Consider the following 19329-nt stretch of genomic DNA (forward strand, 5'->3'; position numbering starts at 1 on the left):
TTGCTATTCAGCTTGGTTGCTTTTTATTACCCTGCCTTCCAGATTGCTGATCCATTCTTCTGCCTCCTCTAATCTGCTGTTGATTCCCTCTAGTGTATTTTTTATGTCAGTTATTGAGTTCTTCATCTCTGATTGGTTCTTTTTTATATTTTCTTTCTCCTTCTTGAAGGTCTCACTGAGATCCTCCACTCTTCTCAAATCCAGTGAGTGTCTTTATGACCATTACTTTGAATTCATTATCAGGCCTATTGCTTATCTCTGTTTAATGAAGCTCTTTTGCTGTGGCTTTGTCCTGTTCTTCCATTTGGGACCTAACTCCTTTGTCTCCTCATTTTGTCTGACTCTCTGTGTTTGTTTCTATGTATTAGGCGAGTCAGCTATGTCTCCTGCTCTTGAAAGTTGTGGCTTTATGAAGAAGAGGTCATGTGGTGCCCTGTAGCACGATGTCCCCTGTTTACTAGAACCAGGCATTTCAGTATTATCTTCTCTGTGGGCTGTGTGTTCCCTACTCTTGTGGCTGAGCTGCATTTGCATTCAGTCCAGTCAACTACAGTGACCCACTTTGCCTATTGTGAGCACACTGGGCAGGGGTTTGGTCCCTGTGCTGTTAAGGGGCCTCTCTGGGGCCACCACAGGCTTGGAGTTGGGTGGTGTCAGCAGTCAGACCAGATAACTGCCCTCAGCCCAAGCACTGCAGGGCTCTCTTCTTCTTCTGCCCCTAGAACTTTCCATTGGTGAGTGGGGCCAGCAGTCAGACCAGATCCCTGCCCCCGTTGGGGCTGCAGGGACACTTATCAGCAGGGCACTCTCTTTGCAGTGCCAGCTATAAGACTCAGCTGCTGGAATTGTAAGCACACTGGTGTGTGTGGTTATCTTCTCCTGTCCCCAGGCCACAAGTCACTCTGGAGTGGTGCAGGTTTCTGCAGGGTTTTTAGGACAGGAGCTGCTTTGGAGAGATATACGTGGAGTAGGGCAGGTTGGATGGGGTAGGGACCATGGTGCTAACAAGATAGATGGAGAATGTTCACTCTGCTTTCCACAGATATCTGGCTTTCTAGGCTGCTAGGGAAGCCGGAGAAGAATGGTCTGCTAGGCAGCACTTTTGTTCTTGGAGAATTCTCCTAAAGATTCCTGCCCCTCCAATGCACGTTTTGAAATTAGCAAATAAATCCACTTCTCATACCCCAGTTTCTTTTCAAACTGCTGCTTCCATGGCTTTGTCTCTCCTGGGTTGTTACACTGGCTTTTTAAGGATGGGAACTCAGTTTTAAAGTACCCAGAGTTAAACCCTGTTGATTGTAAAAACTCTAAAAGTTAAGGCCCATTGGCTTTAAAAGTCAAAGTGTTATGGGGTTCCCTGTGCCTGAGGGGCCTGGGGTGGGGCCTGATCCTCTTGCTCTTCTTTATGCTTATATAGTGTCCCTCTCGTTTATGATTAGTCTCACGCAGAGTGGGGAGAGTGCTGGAAGGGGGAGTTTCCAGCCATATTTCTGCTCCTTGATGTGGTTTCTTCTGTACTATTAACTGTGGAAAGTCTGTTCTGGCAGTCTTCAAGTCATGAGTCATTTTCAGAGTTAGTTTCACTGATGTGTGATGAGGTAAGCTTAGGATACTGTGACTCTACCATCTTCTCAGAAGTCCTATCTTAACCATTTTTAAATGTGCATTGGCATAAACATTTATAATGTACAACTATCACAGGTATCTATTTCCAGAACATTTTCATTTAGTTCAAAATAGTTTTTAAGATTTTATTTATTTGACAGAGAGACACAGCGAGAGAGGGAACATAAGCAGGGGGAGTGGGAGAGGGAGAAGCAGGTTTCCCACCAAGTAGGGAGCCAGATGGGGGGCTCGATCCCAGGACCCTGGGACCATGATCTGAGCCGAAGGCAGACGCTTAACTCCTGAGCCACCCAGGTCCCCTAGTTCAAAATATTTTTTATTTTCTCTTGAGAATTCTTTGATCCATGTGTTATTTAGAAGTATATTGTTTAATCTCCAAGTATTTTGGGGTTTTCCAGCTATCTTTATGTTGTTGATTTCTAGTTTAATTCCATTGGGGTCTGAAAACAGACATTGTGTGATCTCTATTCTTTTAAATTTTGTAAGATGTGTTTTATGGCCCAAATGTAGTCTATCTAGTGAATGTTCCATGTGAATCTGGGAAGAATGTGTAATCTGCTATTGTTGGAGGAAGTAGTCTATAAATGTCAATTATATCCAGTTGATTGATGGAGCTGTTGAGTTCAACTATATCCTTACCAATTTTCTGCCTGCTGGATCTCTCCATTTCTGATAGAGGAGTATTAAAGTTTCCCACTATAATAGTGGATCCTTCTACTTGCAGTTCTATCAGTTTTTGCTTCACAAATTTTGACACTCTGTTGTTAGGTGCATACACATTAAGGATTGGTTATGTCTTCTTGGAGTACCAACCTCTTTATCATTAGGTAATGCCTCTCTTTACCTTTCCTTGCCCTGAAGTCTGCTCTGTCTGAAATTAATATAGGTACTCCCACTTTTCTTTTTATTGGTGTTATCATGGTATATCTTTCTCCATCCCTTTACTTTTATTTTATATGTGTCTTAATATTTAAGTGGGTTTCTTGTAGCAACATATAGGTGGGTCTTATTTTTTTGATCCACTCTGACAGTCTTTGTCTTTAATGTGTAGTTAGACCATTGACATTTAAAGTAATCATTGATATAGCTGGATTAATATTTACCACATTTGTTACTTTTTTCTGTTTATTACCCTGTTCTTTTTTCTATTTCTGAATTCCATACTTGTTCTGCCTTCTGTGGTTATAATTGAGCATTTTATATGATTCCATTTTCTCTCCTTTCTTAGCATATCAATTACACTACTTTTCTTTTTTAACTTTTTTTAGTTACAGCCCTGGAGTTTGTACTATACATTTAGAGCTAACCCAAGTGCACTTTCAAATAATACTAGACTGCTTCATGGATACTGCAAGTACCTTATAAATAACACAGTATATTTAATCTTTCCCTCCTATCCCTATATCATTGCTATCATTCATTTTACTTACAGTTAAGCATATATATGTGTGTGTGTGTGTGTGCGCGCGCGCGTGTGTGTATATATATATATATGTATATACACATACATACACACACACACCTAACCATACATAATCACATGCATTATTGCTGCTATTACTTTGAACAAACTGTGATCTGTTTGATCAATTAAGAATAAGAAAAATAAAAAATTTTTCCTCTTCAGTTTTGATTATTTGGTGCTTTTCTTTTCTTTATGTAGATCTGAATTTCTAACCTGTATCATTTTCCTTTTCTCTGAAGAACTTCTTTTAAATTTCTTGTAAGGTAGGTTTACTGGCAACTAATTCCCTCAATTTTTGTTTGAGAAAGTCTTTATTATCCTTTACTTTTGAAGGATAATTTTACAGAATACAGAATTCTAAGTGTTGGTAGTTTTTCCTCCCAACACTTTAAATATTTCATTCCACTCTCTTCTTGCTTGCATGGTTTCAGGGGAGAAGTCAAATGTTGTTCTTTTTTTTGGTTCTCTATAAATAAAATGTAGTTTTTCCTCTGGCTTCTCTCAAGATTTTTTTCTTTATCTGTGATTTTATGAAGTTTGATGATTTGCCTGAATGTGGTTTTTTGGGCATATGTCCTGCTTAGTGTTCTCTGAGCTTCGTGGATCTGTGGTTTGGTATCTGACATTATTTGGGGGCAATTCTCAAGCAATATTCCTTCAAATATTGCTTCTGTTCCTGTCTCTCTTTCTTCTCCTTTTATGTATGTTACAGTTTCGTGGTTGTCCCATAGTTCTAGGATATTCTGTTTTGTTTTTTTCCAGTCTTTTTTCTCATTGCATCTCAAGTTTTAGAAGTTTATGATGTTATATCATCAGGCTCAGAGATTCTTTCCTTAGCCATGTCTGGTTTACTAGTGAGATCATGAAAGGCATTCTTCATTTCAGTTACGTTGTTTTGTATCTCTAGCATTTCTTTTTGATTCTTTGTGAGAATTTCCATCTCTCTGCTTACGTTATCCATGTGTTCTTGCATGTTTTCTACTCTTTCCATTAGAACCCTTAGCATGTTAATCATAGTTGTAATTCTATCATCCCTGCCATTTCTAACTCCGTTTTAATGCATCTTCAGTGTCTCAGACCTGTCCACACTGCATCTCCAGGAATTTACAATTACAATTTACATTTTCCTACCTTGCTACAAGTTCCTGCAGAGGTTTCTGCTTCATTGTCACCCTCCATTTTTGCCTGTCTGTCCAATTTGGGGGGCAGCAGTTTTGCCTGTGACCTCATATCTCTGACCCAGGAAGAGTATTTGATTTTTCAATTTGTTTAGCTTTTTACTTGTTAGGACAGAGTGGCAACTTCTAAGCTTCTTAGGTACCAGACTGGAAACTGGAAATCCCAGAACTTTATTTCCCAAACACAGACTCTACCCATTAATAATAACTCTCCATTCCCCCGCCCCAGCCATTGGTAACCTCTAATATACTTCCTATCTCCGTGAATTTTCCAGTATTAGGTACGTCATATAAGTGGAATCACTTTGTCCTTTTGTGTCTGTCTTATTTCACTTAATGTTTTCAAGGTTCATGCATGTTGTATCAGGTGTCAAAATTTCACTCCTCTCTGTGGTTGAATAATATCCCATTATATGTATATACCATATTTTGTTTATTCATCTGGTAGACACTGTGTTGTTTCTACTTTTTGGCTATTGCAAATAATGCTGCAGTGAACATTGTTGTGTAAGTATTTGTTTGAATCCCTGTTTTCAGTTCTTTTAGATCTATACCTATGAGTGAAATTCCTGGGTAATATGGAAATTGTGTGTTTAGCTTTCTGAGGAACTGTCAAACTGTTTTCCCCAATGACTGTGCCATTTTTACATTTCTACCAGCAATACACAAGAGTTCCAGTTTTTGTATACCCTCACCAACACTTGTTATTTTCCATTAAAAACAAATATAGCTATCCTAATAGATGCATAGTGGTATTTTATTGTGGTTTTGATTTGCATTTCCCTGATGACTAGTGATGTGCATCTTTCCATTGCTTACTGGCATTTGTATACCTTCTTTGGAGAAATGTCTATTCAGTCTTTAACTTATTTTTTAATTAAGTTGTTTGCATCTTTATTGTTGAATTATAAAAGTTCTTCTAGATGTTAATCCCTTATCTGATATATGACTTGCAAATATTTTCTCCCATTTTGTGGCTTGTCTTCACTCTTTTAATAGTGTCTTTGGATGCACAGAAGTTTTAATTTTGATGGAGTCCAATTTATCAGTTTTTTTATTTTGTTGCCTCTGCTTTTGGTGTCAGTTCAATAAATCACTGCCAATTCTAATGTTATAAAGATTTTCCTGTATGTTTTCCTCTAAGATTTTTACAGTTTTAAATTTTACATTTAATTTTTGAATCCATTTTCAGTTAAATTTTATATATATTGTGAGATAAAGGTCTAACTTCATTCTTTTGCATGTGATTAGCTAGTTTTCCAATCACTATTTGTTAAAAAGACAACTTTTTCTCATTGAATGATCTTGGCATTTTTGTCAAAAATCAGTTGGCTTTATATGCAAGAGTTTTTTTCTGGGCTCTGTATTATTTTTCTTTGGTCTAAATGTCTAAGGGGGTTTTTGCTTTAATTAAATGCTTTAATTACTGTAGCTTTGTAGTAAGTATTGAAATTAAGTAATGTGAGTCCTACAACTTTGTTCTGTGTTTTGTTTTTTTTTTCCAGTATCATTTTTACTATTCAAATTCTCTTGAGATTTCAGATGAATTTTAGGCTGGCTTTTTCTATTTCTGCAAAGAACCTTGTTGGGATTTTGATAGAGATTACATTGAATTTTTGGATCACTATGGGTAATATCTTAACAATATTAAGTTTTTCCATTCCATGAACATGGGATATCTTTCCATTCACTCCTGTAGTCTTTTAAAATTCTTTCAGCAGTGTTTTGTAGTCTTCAGTACGCAAGTCTTTTTCCTCCTCCGTTAAACTTCTCTATTAAGTGTTTTATTCTTTTTAATGCAATTATAAATGGAATTATTTTTGTAATCTCCTTTTTGATTTGTTCATTGTTAGTATATAGAAATGCAACTGATTTTCAAGTGTTGATTTTGTATCATGAAGTTCTGCTGAATACATGTGTTAGCTCTAAGTGTTTTTGTGGAATCAGAGGTTTCTGTATATAAAATCATGTTTTTTCAGTGTTTTAATGGAGGAACAAGAGCTTGGACCTTTCCTGGGCCACCATTTTGGTGACATCACACCCTAGGAAAAGTTTTGACTTTTTTTTCTTTAAGCTATCTAATTCTAAATTTAAGATTATTTGGTAATTTACCAACTGGAAAAGCGCTAGTATTTTTTCCAATTATTTAGTAAGGAGAAAGGACACAGGCAGTTACATGGCATAATATTCCAGTTGTTTAATTATTGAGATGCCAGAAATATTGGGACTTTTTAAAATGTAAGCATATGTTTGTAATTTTTTACAATTTTATAATGCAAGCATGTATATTATTTCAGTTGTTATAATAATTTACCTGTTGGGTTTTCTTTTTAATGCCTGCTTTATTGAAGAAAATTACCCTAATTAGATAGGCTTTTTTACTTAAAGCAATTTAAAGTGTTTGTTTTAGTGAGAAAATGTTACAGTGTCACTGCTTTCACATGTATAGCATCTACCATATCATCAAAATTACAAACAATATGTACTAAAGCAACATCATTTTGGAAGGGTATAGTTCTCTTACCTTCTGAGGTAATTTAAATGATTTAAATAAAATCTGTATCAGGTTACAACTAAATTGAGGCAACATTTCACTTATTTCAGTAGAAAGGAAAAATATACCTGGTCTCATAATTCAGTATAACTATTTTAAACCTCCTTTTTTATAGAAATAAACAGCTTAACATTTATTTATTTTTCTCTGTATACTGGGTTTTCCTCTTCCCAATTCCATATGAAACTTTCCCCTTAATCTCCTCTTCAGAATCCTAGTATGTAAGATTTTTCTAACAGGCTTATATTTTAGCTCTATTATAGTATCAATTTCTTTTTAATAAAAGGTTAAATATTTAAACTTAATCATGGAAACCCGTTGTCTTATACCAGTTCTCCTTAATAAAAAATCACTTTCTGTATTGGTATTTTTTCCTCCTGAATTTAATAGATTCCACATTAGTGGTAATAAGTTGAGGCCTAGAACATGTGTCCTATTACAAATGAACAATTGGATATCATTAGGTTGTCCCCCTTTCCTCTGTAGATATATCTTTAGGTGTGTTAATCCATTCAGTAGACACATTAATGAGCACTGGTTGAAGTGTAATATTGGAGGAAGTAAGGCTCGTTGACCTCAGCATGGAGTTTAATACCTCTAATTAAATTAGGTAGTCGACAGTCAGTATAAAGAAATAGCCGTGCCTCTGGCAAGCTAGAATTATTTATGACTCTGGTTCTTTGTTTTAAACTTGAAAGGAGAAAATCATTTATATCTATTTTATAGAAACTAATTTTAGTTTTCACTTTCTATTTAAAATATGTGGTGATTTTGTAGACATTTTTAAGCATTTTATTTTCTCAGAATGAGAGGTAAATATCCTTGAACCTGTTTAGGTTCTGTGTTTAAGTGTAGTGTTTTATTTCTTCTGAATAGAAGCAGTACTCTATTTTCAAGGCTCAAGACAGTAGGAGCAGAATTTTTACAACATAGACTATACTTTTTGAACAGATTAATCAAATATTCAATTGAACAAAGTACTCTTAGAAATATCCTATCATATCAAAAATCCTCATACAACCCTAGACAAAGCTATCTGTTCTATAAATTATCTCTGAGGAAGATTGATGGAAAAAATCACTTAACTGAATTTATTCTGTTTACTCTTAAATATCAAAAGTACTGTAAGCATTGGTCTAAAGTGTTCACAGGAGCTTGTCTCATTTCCTTGGTCTCCTTATTCTGGCCACTTGGTGATACTCTGCTGCATAAGTAACTGAATCACCCTGTTAGAAGTTTTACAAAGATCAAGTTGAGATCATTGTAATTTACTTAGTTGGAGTCTCCAGTCTGTCATTTCCTGCACCTCCCCCCAAAAGAGGGGAAAGATGTGCTTAAGTCAGTTTCCTCTGAAATATTGTTAGTGTAATGGACAACACCTCATTTTCTGTTTTGGAATTTGGTCACAGTAGTTTCCCAAATAAATCAGCTTTATTGGCCTGATGGCCTGATTGTAATTTTAAATCTATTTTTTCTTTGTTTTGTCTAGAAATAAAATTGAAATGTACTTTACTTTCCAAAGAACTTTTATGCTAAATATAGTCTGGAAAATGAATTCAAAAACAAATTTAAGAATTTAATAATAAAATTTTCATTATTTTAGTTAAAGTGTAGTTAGTATAATAGTTAGTCAATGGTATGGAATTATACTCATGGTTTTAATCCCAAAATAACAGTCTTACATAACATAATTCTATTTTAATATCCTAGACTCTACCCTTAACCCCAATTTCTGTAAATATACTTTTTATGACAAGAATAGAGGATAGAGAAACCAGGAAATATAAATGGTTCAGAGTAAATTTATCTCACCACTGCGAATGGTATAATTTGGATGTGATAGCAGTGGCTTCTTACTGCATGTAGAATAAAGCTCTAATTCTTCACTATGGCCTTCAGTGCCACATGATCTGGGCACCTGCCTGCCTCCCTCTCTGATCACATCTCCTGTCACTTTCCTTTTCATTTAGCACAATCTGGCCTCATGGCTATCATTCTAACCTGCCAACATATCAGGCTCATTCCCATCTCAGAGGGTATGCATTTACTGTTCTTTCCATTTGAAATGCTCTTTCTCCACATCACCAGGCTTTCTTATTCTCATTGTTCTATTCTCAGATTCACATGACAGTTTCTAAGAGAGACCTTTCCAAACTATCCTAGCTAAAGAAGTGCCCTTCACCCAGTAACACTATTGCATTACCCTGTTTTATTCTCTTTATAGCACTTACACCTCCTGTCACCATCAAAGTGGAATCTTTAAATAAATGCCATAATTGCAGATAATTCTGTTTTTTATGCTGTGCACTATGTAATGACAAAAAATTTACCTAGATAAGTACTGTGATACTATAATTAGACTTAACCTGATCATGCCTTGTTCCAGTTCTTCTTTCTCTGAGCCCTTTCTCAAGTCTCTTCTCTTTCTCCTGTCATCCTTTTTCTTTCCAATCTGTGTTTTTCCATTTCTTCAACACAACAGGCATATAGACTCGAACACCCTCCAGTGTCCTTCCAAGAACTATGAAGTTCGTGTTTGTCCAAATATAACCAAAAAAGAAGTCACCCGACATGTCTAACAACTGTTGCTTCTCCTTCTCTGAAACTTCAGACTCCAGCAATTTCCAAATATAATAGCTTTGTTTTCTTGAGTTTCTGTAATGGAAAATATTTTATTTTTATTTATTTATTTTTAAAGATTTTATTTATTTATTTGACAGAGAAAGACACAGCAAGAGAGGGAACACAAGCAAGGGGAGTGGGGGAGGGAGAAGCAGGCTTCCACAGAGCAGGGAGCCTGATGCGGTGCTCCATCCCAGGACCCTGGGATCATGACCTGAGCTGAAGGCAGATGCTTAACAACTGAACTACCCAGGTGCCCGGTGATGGAAAATGTTTCAAAGAAAAATTTTACACCAAGGTTCTGGTTATACTAGAAGTCAAATCCAGTAGGGATTTTCCTTTTTTTCAGTTGGTTATTGAGATACTTCAAAAACCAGTTTTCAAGCTGTGGTCTTTTCAAACACATCTTCAACACAGAAGTCACACATTTCAATAAAGCATTTTTAAGACTGTCTTTTTAATACTCAGCAGTATGTATTGAGTGCCCACTTTGCTAAGATAATTGTATACTAGACACCATGCCTGTTGTTTTGAGAAGCTTTTCTTAATTACTAAAAATGAATGATGCAGACAGCAAGTAAACATATGAAACTATGTATGATCCTAAAACGTATGAAAGTATGGTTTTTAACATGATCGGGGAGTATTTGATAGTGTCTATTTTGCTATTTGTGGGTGTCTGGAAGATTGGGCAAAGAATGAGAGCTTGAGGCAGTATTAATCAGTTTAAATTTCTACATGTATACAACTGTCTCCCGAACTGCCTAACCTGATTAACTTCTGTGTGTTCTTCAAGGACCATTATAGATCAGTTTTCTTTGTTGTTTGCATTCAGAGAAGTAGAGTTAGAGGATTATCTGTATCACTAATTATTCAATTATTCTTTTACTCTCTCTCCTTCACTGGACTTGAAGTTTTGTGAGAACAGAGGCTCTGTCTGTTTTGTTTTTTGTGTTTTCACCATTGTATCTATGCTAGCCAGCACAATGCATTTAGTCAGCTCTCAGTATTTGCTAATGTGTGAAGAAGAGTAGATGGCAGGGGAGAAGCTTTTTAAGAACTCATGAACTAGTTGAGGAATATAGGATGACTAACATATGACCTAGGACAACAGTAGATGAAATAGGAACAAAAGTACAAAAAAGGAATCTAATGTTTAAAAAAAAAATGAAGAGCTTGTTAGACATACAGTAAGGAAAACAGAAATTGGAGACTTTCAGATTTTGATCCTGAGTGATTATAATAATTGTTAGGTACTTTTAATAGAAATGGGGAAGTCAGAGGGTAAGCTGATTTTGTGAAAGATGATATAGTTACTTTACATGAAATCTAGTCTCCAGCTCCAGACGAATGATATTTCATGGCATTGAGGAAATCTAGAATTGAATGTAATCATGGAAAATGAAAACATTTTATTGTCTTAAGATAGGCAAACATCTGATTTTCATAAAAGGAATGGAACAGTCCACTAACTACAAAAATTAACATTCATGAGCTCCATGTCCATGCCTGAGAAAATAGGATTATTAAACAGATGGTTTGTGAGCACTTAGGTAATGAAGTAGTGATCACTAGGAGCCACCATGAGTTCACCATAACAGATCACATCAAGGTAACTTAATTTGTTTTAATAGGATTACTAGATCAGGGAAGGCCATTGACAGTATAAAGCATTTAAGTTGTTGTGAACAAGTTGAAGAAATGTGGTCTTAATAATAGTTCAGTAAGTATATTCATGACTGGTTGTATAATCACATCTAGAGACAAATTATTTAATGAAAGGCATATAGGGAGGTGGTTAAAGTATGGTTTCTGGAATTAGACTGCCTTGGTTTCAGTTCTGACTCTGCCACTTACTAGTCATGTGACATTAGGCATGTTAATTTATCTTTTTAAGTTTCAATTCCTCACCTGTAAAAATAGGGGTAATAATAAGTATACTTTGTAGCATGTTATTAAAACTAAATTATGCCAAAGTACTTAGAATAGTAAGAATTTAATAAATGTTGGATGTTATTTTAACCCAGAGGAACATTTATGATGACTTGCTATAAGGCTGTTACCCAGACTTGTCCCACTTGACATTTTTATCTAAAATCTAAATGAAGGGGCACCTGGGTGGCTCAGTTGTTAGGCGTGTGCCTTTGGCTCAGGTCATGATCCCAGAGTCCTGGGATCGAGCCCCGCATTGGGCTCCCTGCTCCACGGGAGGGGAGGCCTGCTTTCTCCCTCTCCCACTCCCCCTGCTTGTGTTCCTTCTCTCACTGTCTCTCTGTCAAATAAATAAATAAAATCTTTTAAAAAAATAAAATCTAAATGAAGACACAAGAAATTGAATTTAAGGATAACCCAAATCTGGGTAAGAGAGAGATAACACATTGAATAGCAGAATCAGGCTAAAAAAAGACTTTGATAGGCATAACGATAATCTGAACCTGGCAAGGTAAAATTTAATAAGAATAAATATGAAATTCTCCCTTTAGATCTAGCAGTTTCACCTGCTTAGAACTTCGTAAGAACAAGACTTAAGGGTTTGAATTGACTACAACTTCCATTTGAGCCAATTTTGTAAAAATGCAGAAAATAATTTAGTTAACAGAACAAAGGAAGTGGTCCCACTATGAGCTGATTGTATTAGAGCATATATTAATAATGTGTTCAATTCCAGACATAACAATTTAATAAAAACATCAGTAAACTGAGGTAATAATCCAAGATAATGAATAGATTTGTAAGCTATAAGAGGAGGAACTCTAAGGACACATTTAACATGGAAAAGAAAAGTTGAGATATATGTTAGGCCAATCTTCAAATATCTGAAAAGATAATATATAGAATATAGACTGGATTTATTTGGTAAGGCTCATTTTAGAAGAACTAGCTTCAGGAAGCAAATTTTAGCTCAGTATAAAGAATGTTCTAATGATTGTAGCTCTTTAAAAATGAATTGGCCGACTAATGAAGGTGTAAAGTTCCCAACCGTAGAAGTATTGAGGCAGAGGCAGGATTACTTGTCAAGGATATTGCAGTGGGAGTTCTGTATTGGGTAGGAAATCAGAGCTTTAGGGTCTCTTCCAATGCTGATATTCTATAATGTATTGAGGACATCAATTTTACACATGTTGAATTTCATTAAGTACTTTTATCTTCCTGAATTGATAATGATAATCTGCAGCCTATATTATATACCCTGAAATAAAATTATTTCAACAGCATTTGAAGTGAATTTGGAAGAATCATTTGGTCACCAATCATTTTAACAGATTCATCCCATGTACTTAAGTCTTGTACTCTGTTTCAGAAGTGATTGGTATCTGGGTACAAAAACATGTAGGTAGGAACTCTTTAAGAGTTCTCAGAGTATAGAAAAACCTGGAGAGTATACACAGAACACAATCTTGTAAGTCCATAAGAGATAAGGAATAAACATAAAATATTGTATAAAGTATTTGTGTTAAATATGTCAAACGTACTTCTGAAATTTCTATTAACTTAATACTCAAAATTCATTCAGTAATCTTTCAAAAATTGATAAGATATACATAGCAATGGTTAGCAATTTCTCAATTTGTGTTTATTATGTTGCAGGTTTTAAAGACCTAAAGATACAAAAACATGCCTAATCAGGACAACAACACTTAAAAAAATGATAAGAATGTTCTTGAAGCTTCCCCCTTAGAATGCTTGAACATGTTTAGAATGACTTTGTTATATGCATGGTTCTTTGCCACAAATTTCTTCATTACAGTGTCTTAGTAAAAATATGTTGTTTTTTTTTCCATTAAGCTTCTATAACAGACTTTTAATACTCTGTGGTAGATATTTGAAGACAAGCTTTGGTTATAAGAAAAAACTTTAGTTGCCCTGTTCTCTCATTTCTTTAGATAAGTGGGCACTAGAAATTATAGATAGCTTTGGCAAGAGTTCAAGGGTTAATGTAGCAGATAAATAAAAGGAATTTTCTGTAAATTGAGACCTGCATTATTTCAGTTGTCTTGTCTTTCCTAACCTAACTCATTTAATTTTAAAAAGTAAATACTTAAATTCTTCCTGACAGTGTGCTCAGCTTTTACTATCGTTTATTACTTCAATTATACTTGATATCACTTAGAACAATCTGCCATTTGGAAATCTCAGTATAGCCTGGAGCTTAGTATTAGATCTGGCTGCTATTGTAACATGTACAGCATATGACATTAATGTATCAAAATTAGATTGGATCATCCCTCCTGGTTAAATTTATTTCACATTTCTTTTGTATTCAGTTAACATAAACCTATTAGGGAAGCTGACACATGGGGATGGCTGTATAGGAAGGATATTTTTAAAGTATTTTGATTAAAAAATGAAATTATAGAGCCATGGCTTTTCTAAGTTGTGTAATCTGTTTGGTTTTTAAAAATGTCACAAAGCCCAAGTACTAAATTTATATTATTTAACGGGTGTGTGTGTCCACACATGTGTGTGGTGTGGTGTAAATAATGAGAATTAAAACTTAAACAGTATTTTGATGGTTAGGCCTACCATCATACATTTAGAGTATGATTATGGTTTCCAAGAAGAAGAAAAAATTTAATATACTTAAGCCTAAAGCCCTCCTTAAAAGAAAATAAATATTTGTATACTGTATTTCTTAAATAATAGATTTTGGTCTATGGAGTTAGCCTGGGTACTCTTTTTATCCAATCGAAGTATCTGAGGGGGCATTTCTTGCTTAGGAATACAAAAGTTAAAGTTGAGGGATTTGCCTTGTATTTTCAGATACTTTAATGATATTCATGGTAATTAGGATTTTCTAGATAGACTGCTGTTAGGGACTTTAAAAACCATTAGAACACTGGTTCTTGGCTTTTTTTGGGTTACATACTCTATTTGATAGACTCTCTCCTCAGAAAAATACACAAATAAAATTTTACACGTAACTTTCAAATATTCACAGACTCCTTGAGCCCAGGTTAGGAACTCCAGGGTTCTGGGGTGCCTGGCTGGCTCATTCAGTGGTGTGTAACTCTTGATCTCTGGGTAATGAGTTCAAGCCCCACGGGCGTAGGGCTTACTTAAAAACAAAAACAAAAACTCCAGGGTTAAGGGTAACAGAAGAGAGAGCCTTTCATTAATTAGGCTTAAGTTCTTTTTTGTTTGTTGAAATCACACATTTAACTTTTTTCTTACTCTGTGGTCTTTAAGCCAAGTAGATTGCATATTTCAAAAACAGAAATTGCTTGTATGTTAGCTCATCAAAAAATATTGATGGCACTTATCCTAGTTCTCTCTTCCAAACCTTCTAAACCTTGAGTGTGTCACACATACAGTATGTCCATTTACCTGAAAGTAGTAGAAAACCTCATGTGAGATACGCACCAAAAAAGGACTCAGGTGTTTGCAGTAACAGAATCAATTAATCTAAGATAACCAAATTTTATATTGAAATGCATGTTTATATGATAATCTCTATGAAGAAAACTCAAGACTAATGGGTATTAAGTTCATTTTTCTGATAACTTAGAAATCCAACTTTTGGATGTTTTGCTTTTTTATAATTTTAATCATCATAATGTTAACTCTCTCTGATTGCCAGAAGCACCTTTGTAAGCACCACAAATATTTAAACAACATCTTGAGAGTCTAACACATTTCAAGAAGTCTGTTTGGAAGAATTTCATATACAGTGTTTCATAGGCAAAGAAACCGCGGAAAAATGTTGAACCAAATACAGTCAACCTTCTCTTACTTAATAGATTATTTACCCAATTTATGAATTATCTATTTCTTTTCCTTCTCTTCCTGTTGCCTTCTTTAGGCAACTTTACTGCTCATTAGCCCTTTGAAAGAATGGTCAGAAAAAAGGGAGAAGAATCTTACGTTGCTCACTTTTTAAAAACATTTAAACAGTCTTGTAAAAGGCTTGGTAGTGGGAAACTAGTATAGTTGCTAGTTAAGAAGAGTATTTGGGCTGTATGGGAATTTTTTTCATCTAAGTTCTCTGCTTCCCATTGTTGACAGCTGAAAATTTTCTGGTCTTTTGCAGTGTCTCCTAATGTTTTGAGTGTTTGTGTTTCATGTGAAAATGATCAAATGAAATTTATAGTTTTTTATTTCTTGACCTTTTAATCTTCTTATAGTATAGTATATTGTCAGTAGCTGTATAAAGAGCTATATGCTTTTTTCTAAAACACTATGAACTATTTTCTTGGTTTTCCAGTTGAGACATTTGGGAAATGATGAAGTACACATTGTTTGGTCAGAGCATACTAGAGACTACAGGAGAGGAATTATTCCTACAGAATTCGGTGATGTCCTTATTGTAATATATCCAATGAAAAATCACATGTTCAGTATTCAGATAATGAAAAAACCAGAGGTAAGAACTCCTTATGTTACATTTTAATAATATATTTTGAGCTGTATGTGGGTTTGTGAGTTTCTTCTTTCAGAAGAATTAGACTAGGCATATCAGGTTGTGAAAACAGGGGGAAGTGAGACACAGACTCTGGTAGCTATGTAAATTGTCTAAGTCTGATTCAGAAGGAGCTAAAACTGGAAAAATAGCAAGAAACTATGTTCAAATGGGAGAAGGCTAAGGTAGTGCCAGAGTGAAAGTTGCTTTCTACCAAGCTCACAAAAGGATTACCTTTTATTAAGAGGATGATTATACAATAAGAAGTAATCATTCTTGTATTTTTAGTTAATATATCTTACTAAGAATTACATGATTATTTAGTCATGTTCCTTAATAAAGGAAAGGTCTACAATGTCAAAAAAAAACCAAAAAACTTCTAGTTGGATCTCTTATACCATAGGGTTGAAATACACTTGCAGAAGTATTTTCTTTCAAAATAATTTAAAAAGTGTGGTAGTGTTTTGGTGTCTTTCTTATTTTTTTAATTGAATACTTTTTAATTTATAGGAAACGTATTTTTTCACAGTTGATCATGAATCGTTAGAATTTCTTGAATAAGACTGTTTCCCAGGTGTGAATTTAAGCTTACAGCCAGGTTTTTTTAGGGTTTATCTAAACCAGAGGTCAGCAAACTATGGCCCACTTCCTATTTTTGTACAGCCTGAAAGCTAGCTATTAATGGTTTTTACATTTTTAATGGGTTTTTCTTTTTTTCTTTTTTTGTTTTTGTTTTGTTTTCAGTGTCCCCTTCCTCCCCAGGTTTTTTCTCTTTTTAAAAAAAATCAAGAGGGGCACCTGGGTCGCTCAGTCGGTTGAGCATCTGCTTTCCGCTCAGGTCATGATCCCAGGGTCCTGAGATGGAGCCCTGTGGTTGTGCTCCCTGCTCAGTGGGGAGCCTGCTTCTCCCTCTCCTTCTGTTCCTCCCTCCCACTCGTTTTCTCTCTCAATGGCTCTGCGCTCTCTCTCTCTCTCTCTCTCTCTCTCTCTCAAATAATCTTTAAAAAATTTTTTTAAAAATCAAGAATATACATCAGGGACAATATATGGCCACAAAGCCATATTTTTTGACATATTTACTGTATTATTCACAGCTCACATCTTTGCCTTCAGCTGTCATTTGTACCAACCATACTCAAACAGAATAACTTTGACACTGTCAGTCATCTGATAAAAATGACAATTACCAAGACATAGATTTTTTTTCTAATAAACCATGTAATAAAAGTCTTTTAGGTTCTGTAGTAAAACTGGTATCACACAAAAATAATGAAGAACTAATTTGCTGCCTATAAGGATGTATTATCGTCACTGTGTTTTTTTCCAGTGTTGGGTTTTTGTGTACAATTAAGGCTACAAAAATTTGAAAACTGTCAGGGATATGAATTATTTAGTCAGTTAAATGAAGCACAGTTTTTTGAATGGGAAACGCTGTAGACCTTTGGCATTTTTTGTTTATTGTCCTGGTGTTAATCATGGAAAATAATTGAATTTGAATAGTATTTCTACTGAAGGAAGAACTAAAGAGGAAGTAGAAACATTTTTGTGTGCAATGTCTTGATTGTTCTTATTTGTAACCTTTCTCCAATATGAGTATAAAATTATGTTCTAATTTCTCATTCAGGTTCCCTTCTTTGGTCCACTTTTTGATGGTGCTATTGTGAATGGAAAGGTCCTACCCATTATGGTTCGAGCAACAGCTATAAATGCAAGCCGTGCTCTGAAATCTCTGATTCCATTGTATCAAAACTTGTATCCTTTTTAACAGTAGGGTTTCTACTCTAATACATGTCTACTTTCCAAGGTAGGTATTTCTTATGTGTTAGGTGAATTTTTGTTTACTGATATATAGATGATAGACTTCCTCCCCAGTGTTTGAGCACTTACGATATTTGAGTGATATATTTTCTTTTACATACTACTAATCAGTACTTTTCTTTTGATTAATTAATTAGGACCCATTAGGGGTACTCTAATACTCTAGAGTACTGCTAGGTACTCTGACACTATAGATGTATAAAAATAACCGAAATAGTCATCATAAAGTACTCAGTCTAGTTGAGGAAATATACTGTTTTTAGTGCATGTGTTGTAACAGAGTTATGTAGTGTTCTGGATGTATAATGACAAGCAGCCTCTCAGCTGGAAGGGCAATGGTGTCAGGAAACACTTATGAGAAATGTGAGGATTGAATATTGAAAGATGATGAATAAGAGTTAATCGGGTGGATGAGATTGAGAAGAGCATTCCAGGCAGAGGGAACAAGATAAACAAAGATGTGGAAGTATGAGAGGACATGGCGTGTTTAAGAACATGGTTTCTGGAGCCAGATCTCTGGACTCAAATGCTGGCCATCACTTCCTTAGCTATCTAGCCTTGGGCAAATTATTTAACCTCTCAGCCTCAGTTTCCATATCTATAAAATGAGAATGATAACGTCTAGCTCATTGTGTTATGAGAAATGAATGATTCAATATGTATAAAGCCCTTAGAGCAGTGGCTGGCACATAATATGTACACAGTTTTAAATTTTAAATTGTTTTCTGATATTCCTTTCTAAAATGAATTTGTGTTTCCATGTACCTTTTCTATATGATTAAAAACATTTCAGTTCTTTTTCTTTTACTTAAGCTTTACAGGGAAGGCTTTTTAAAATATCCTATGTTCTATTCCACATAGTATGGATTTATTGTAAGTCTGCCACATGTATTCTCTTCTTTTGATGAAAATTGACTTAAGCAATCTGATTCCTATGTAATTTCTCATGTATTCTAACACTGAAATGGAATTATAGGTGGATCATGGCATGGCACATTGATTAAGCTTAATAACATTTATGTAGCATTTCTTATTTGTGACAGTTATATCTTCACTTTTAAGTTGAAAGCTCAGATTTGAGGTGATCATTGTTGTGAAATGTAACGATTTGGTTTATTATTTCCTGAGTATCTCTAGAAAGGTAGCTAATCCTACAAGGAATAAACAGATTATTACCCATAAACTAAATTTATCCACATTGTCAACTCCTCTGAGGTTGTCTTCTTTCTGACCTTTGCCTCCTTACAGTTTGCCTGATCCTGATGTTCATCCTGAGGTTAGTGTCCTCCGCCATTTCACTTAAGACACAACTGAAACAATGCCTTAAATCTTTTGGGAAAATGATGAGAGAGAGTGTAGACTGTGGTACAAAACTCTGTTTGCCTCTTGTGTCATAAAACAGGAACTCAATTTTTTGAGCAAACACAAACTGTTTCTGACCCAAGGTACAAACATTTAAGATGCTCACCTTACCAAGTAGTTAAATGCAAAATTAAAAGTATTGGGGCTATGGCTTGATTTCTTTTTCCTGCACCTAAGTTCATACTCTTGAGAACTAATTCAGATTTGCATGTTATACTAGAGGTATGGTGGCTGGATTTGCAGTTAGAAAATAACTGATTTTAACTCAAGCTCTGCCTTGTGATCTTGGTCTAGTCACAGAATTTCT

General features: G+C 34.9%; 1 protein-coding gene across 12 annotated transcripts in view; it reads left to right on the forward strand.

The window, feature by feature from the left end:
* RALGAPA1 (Ral GTPase activating protein catalytic subunit alpha 1) overlaps nt 1-19329 on the forward strand; it is a 253551-nt gene that overhangs the window by 206679 nt on the left and 27543 nt on the right. For all 12 annotated transcript variants that reach the window (XR_003515516.2, XM_027568751.2, XM_027568756.2 and 9 more), the window contains 2 exons: nt 15648-15806; nt 17467-17594. Coding sequence is in view for 11 of the 12 variants with exons in the window: in XM_027568751.2 (XP_027424552.2) it covers nt 15648-15806; nt 17467-17594 (287 nt within the window). In the remaining variant the exon portion in view is untranslated. The remainder of the gene's footprint in view (nt 1-15647; nt 15807-17466; nt 17595-19329) is intronic.

Source organism: Zalophus californianus, chromosome 6 (assembly GCF_009762305.2).
Source record: "Zalophus californianus isolate mZalCal1 chromosome 6, mZalCal1.pri.v2, whole genome shotgun sequence".
NCBI classification, from domain to species: domain Eukaryota; kingdom Metazoa; phylum Chordata; class Mammalia; order Carnivora; family Otariidae; genus Zalophus; species Zalophus californianus.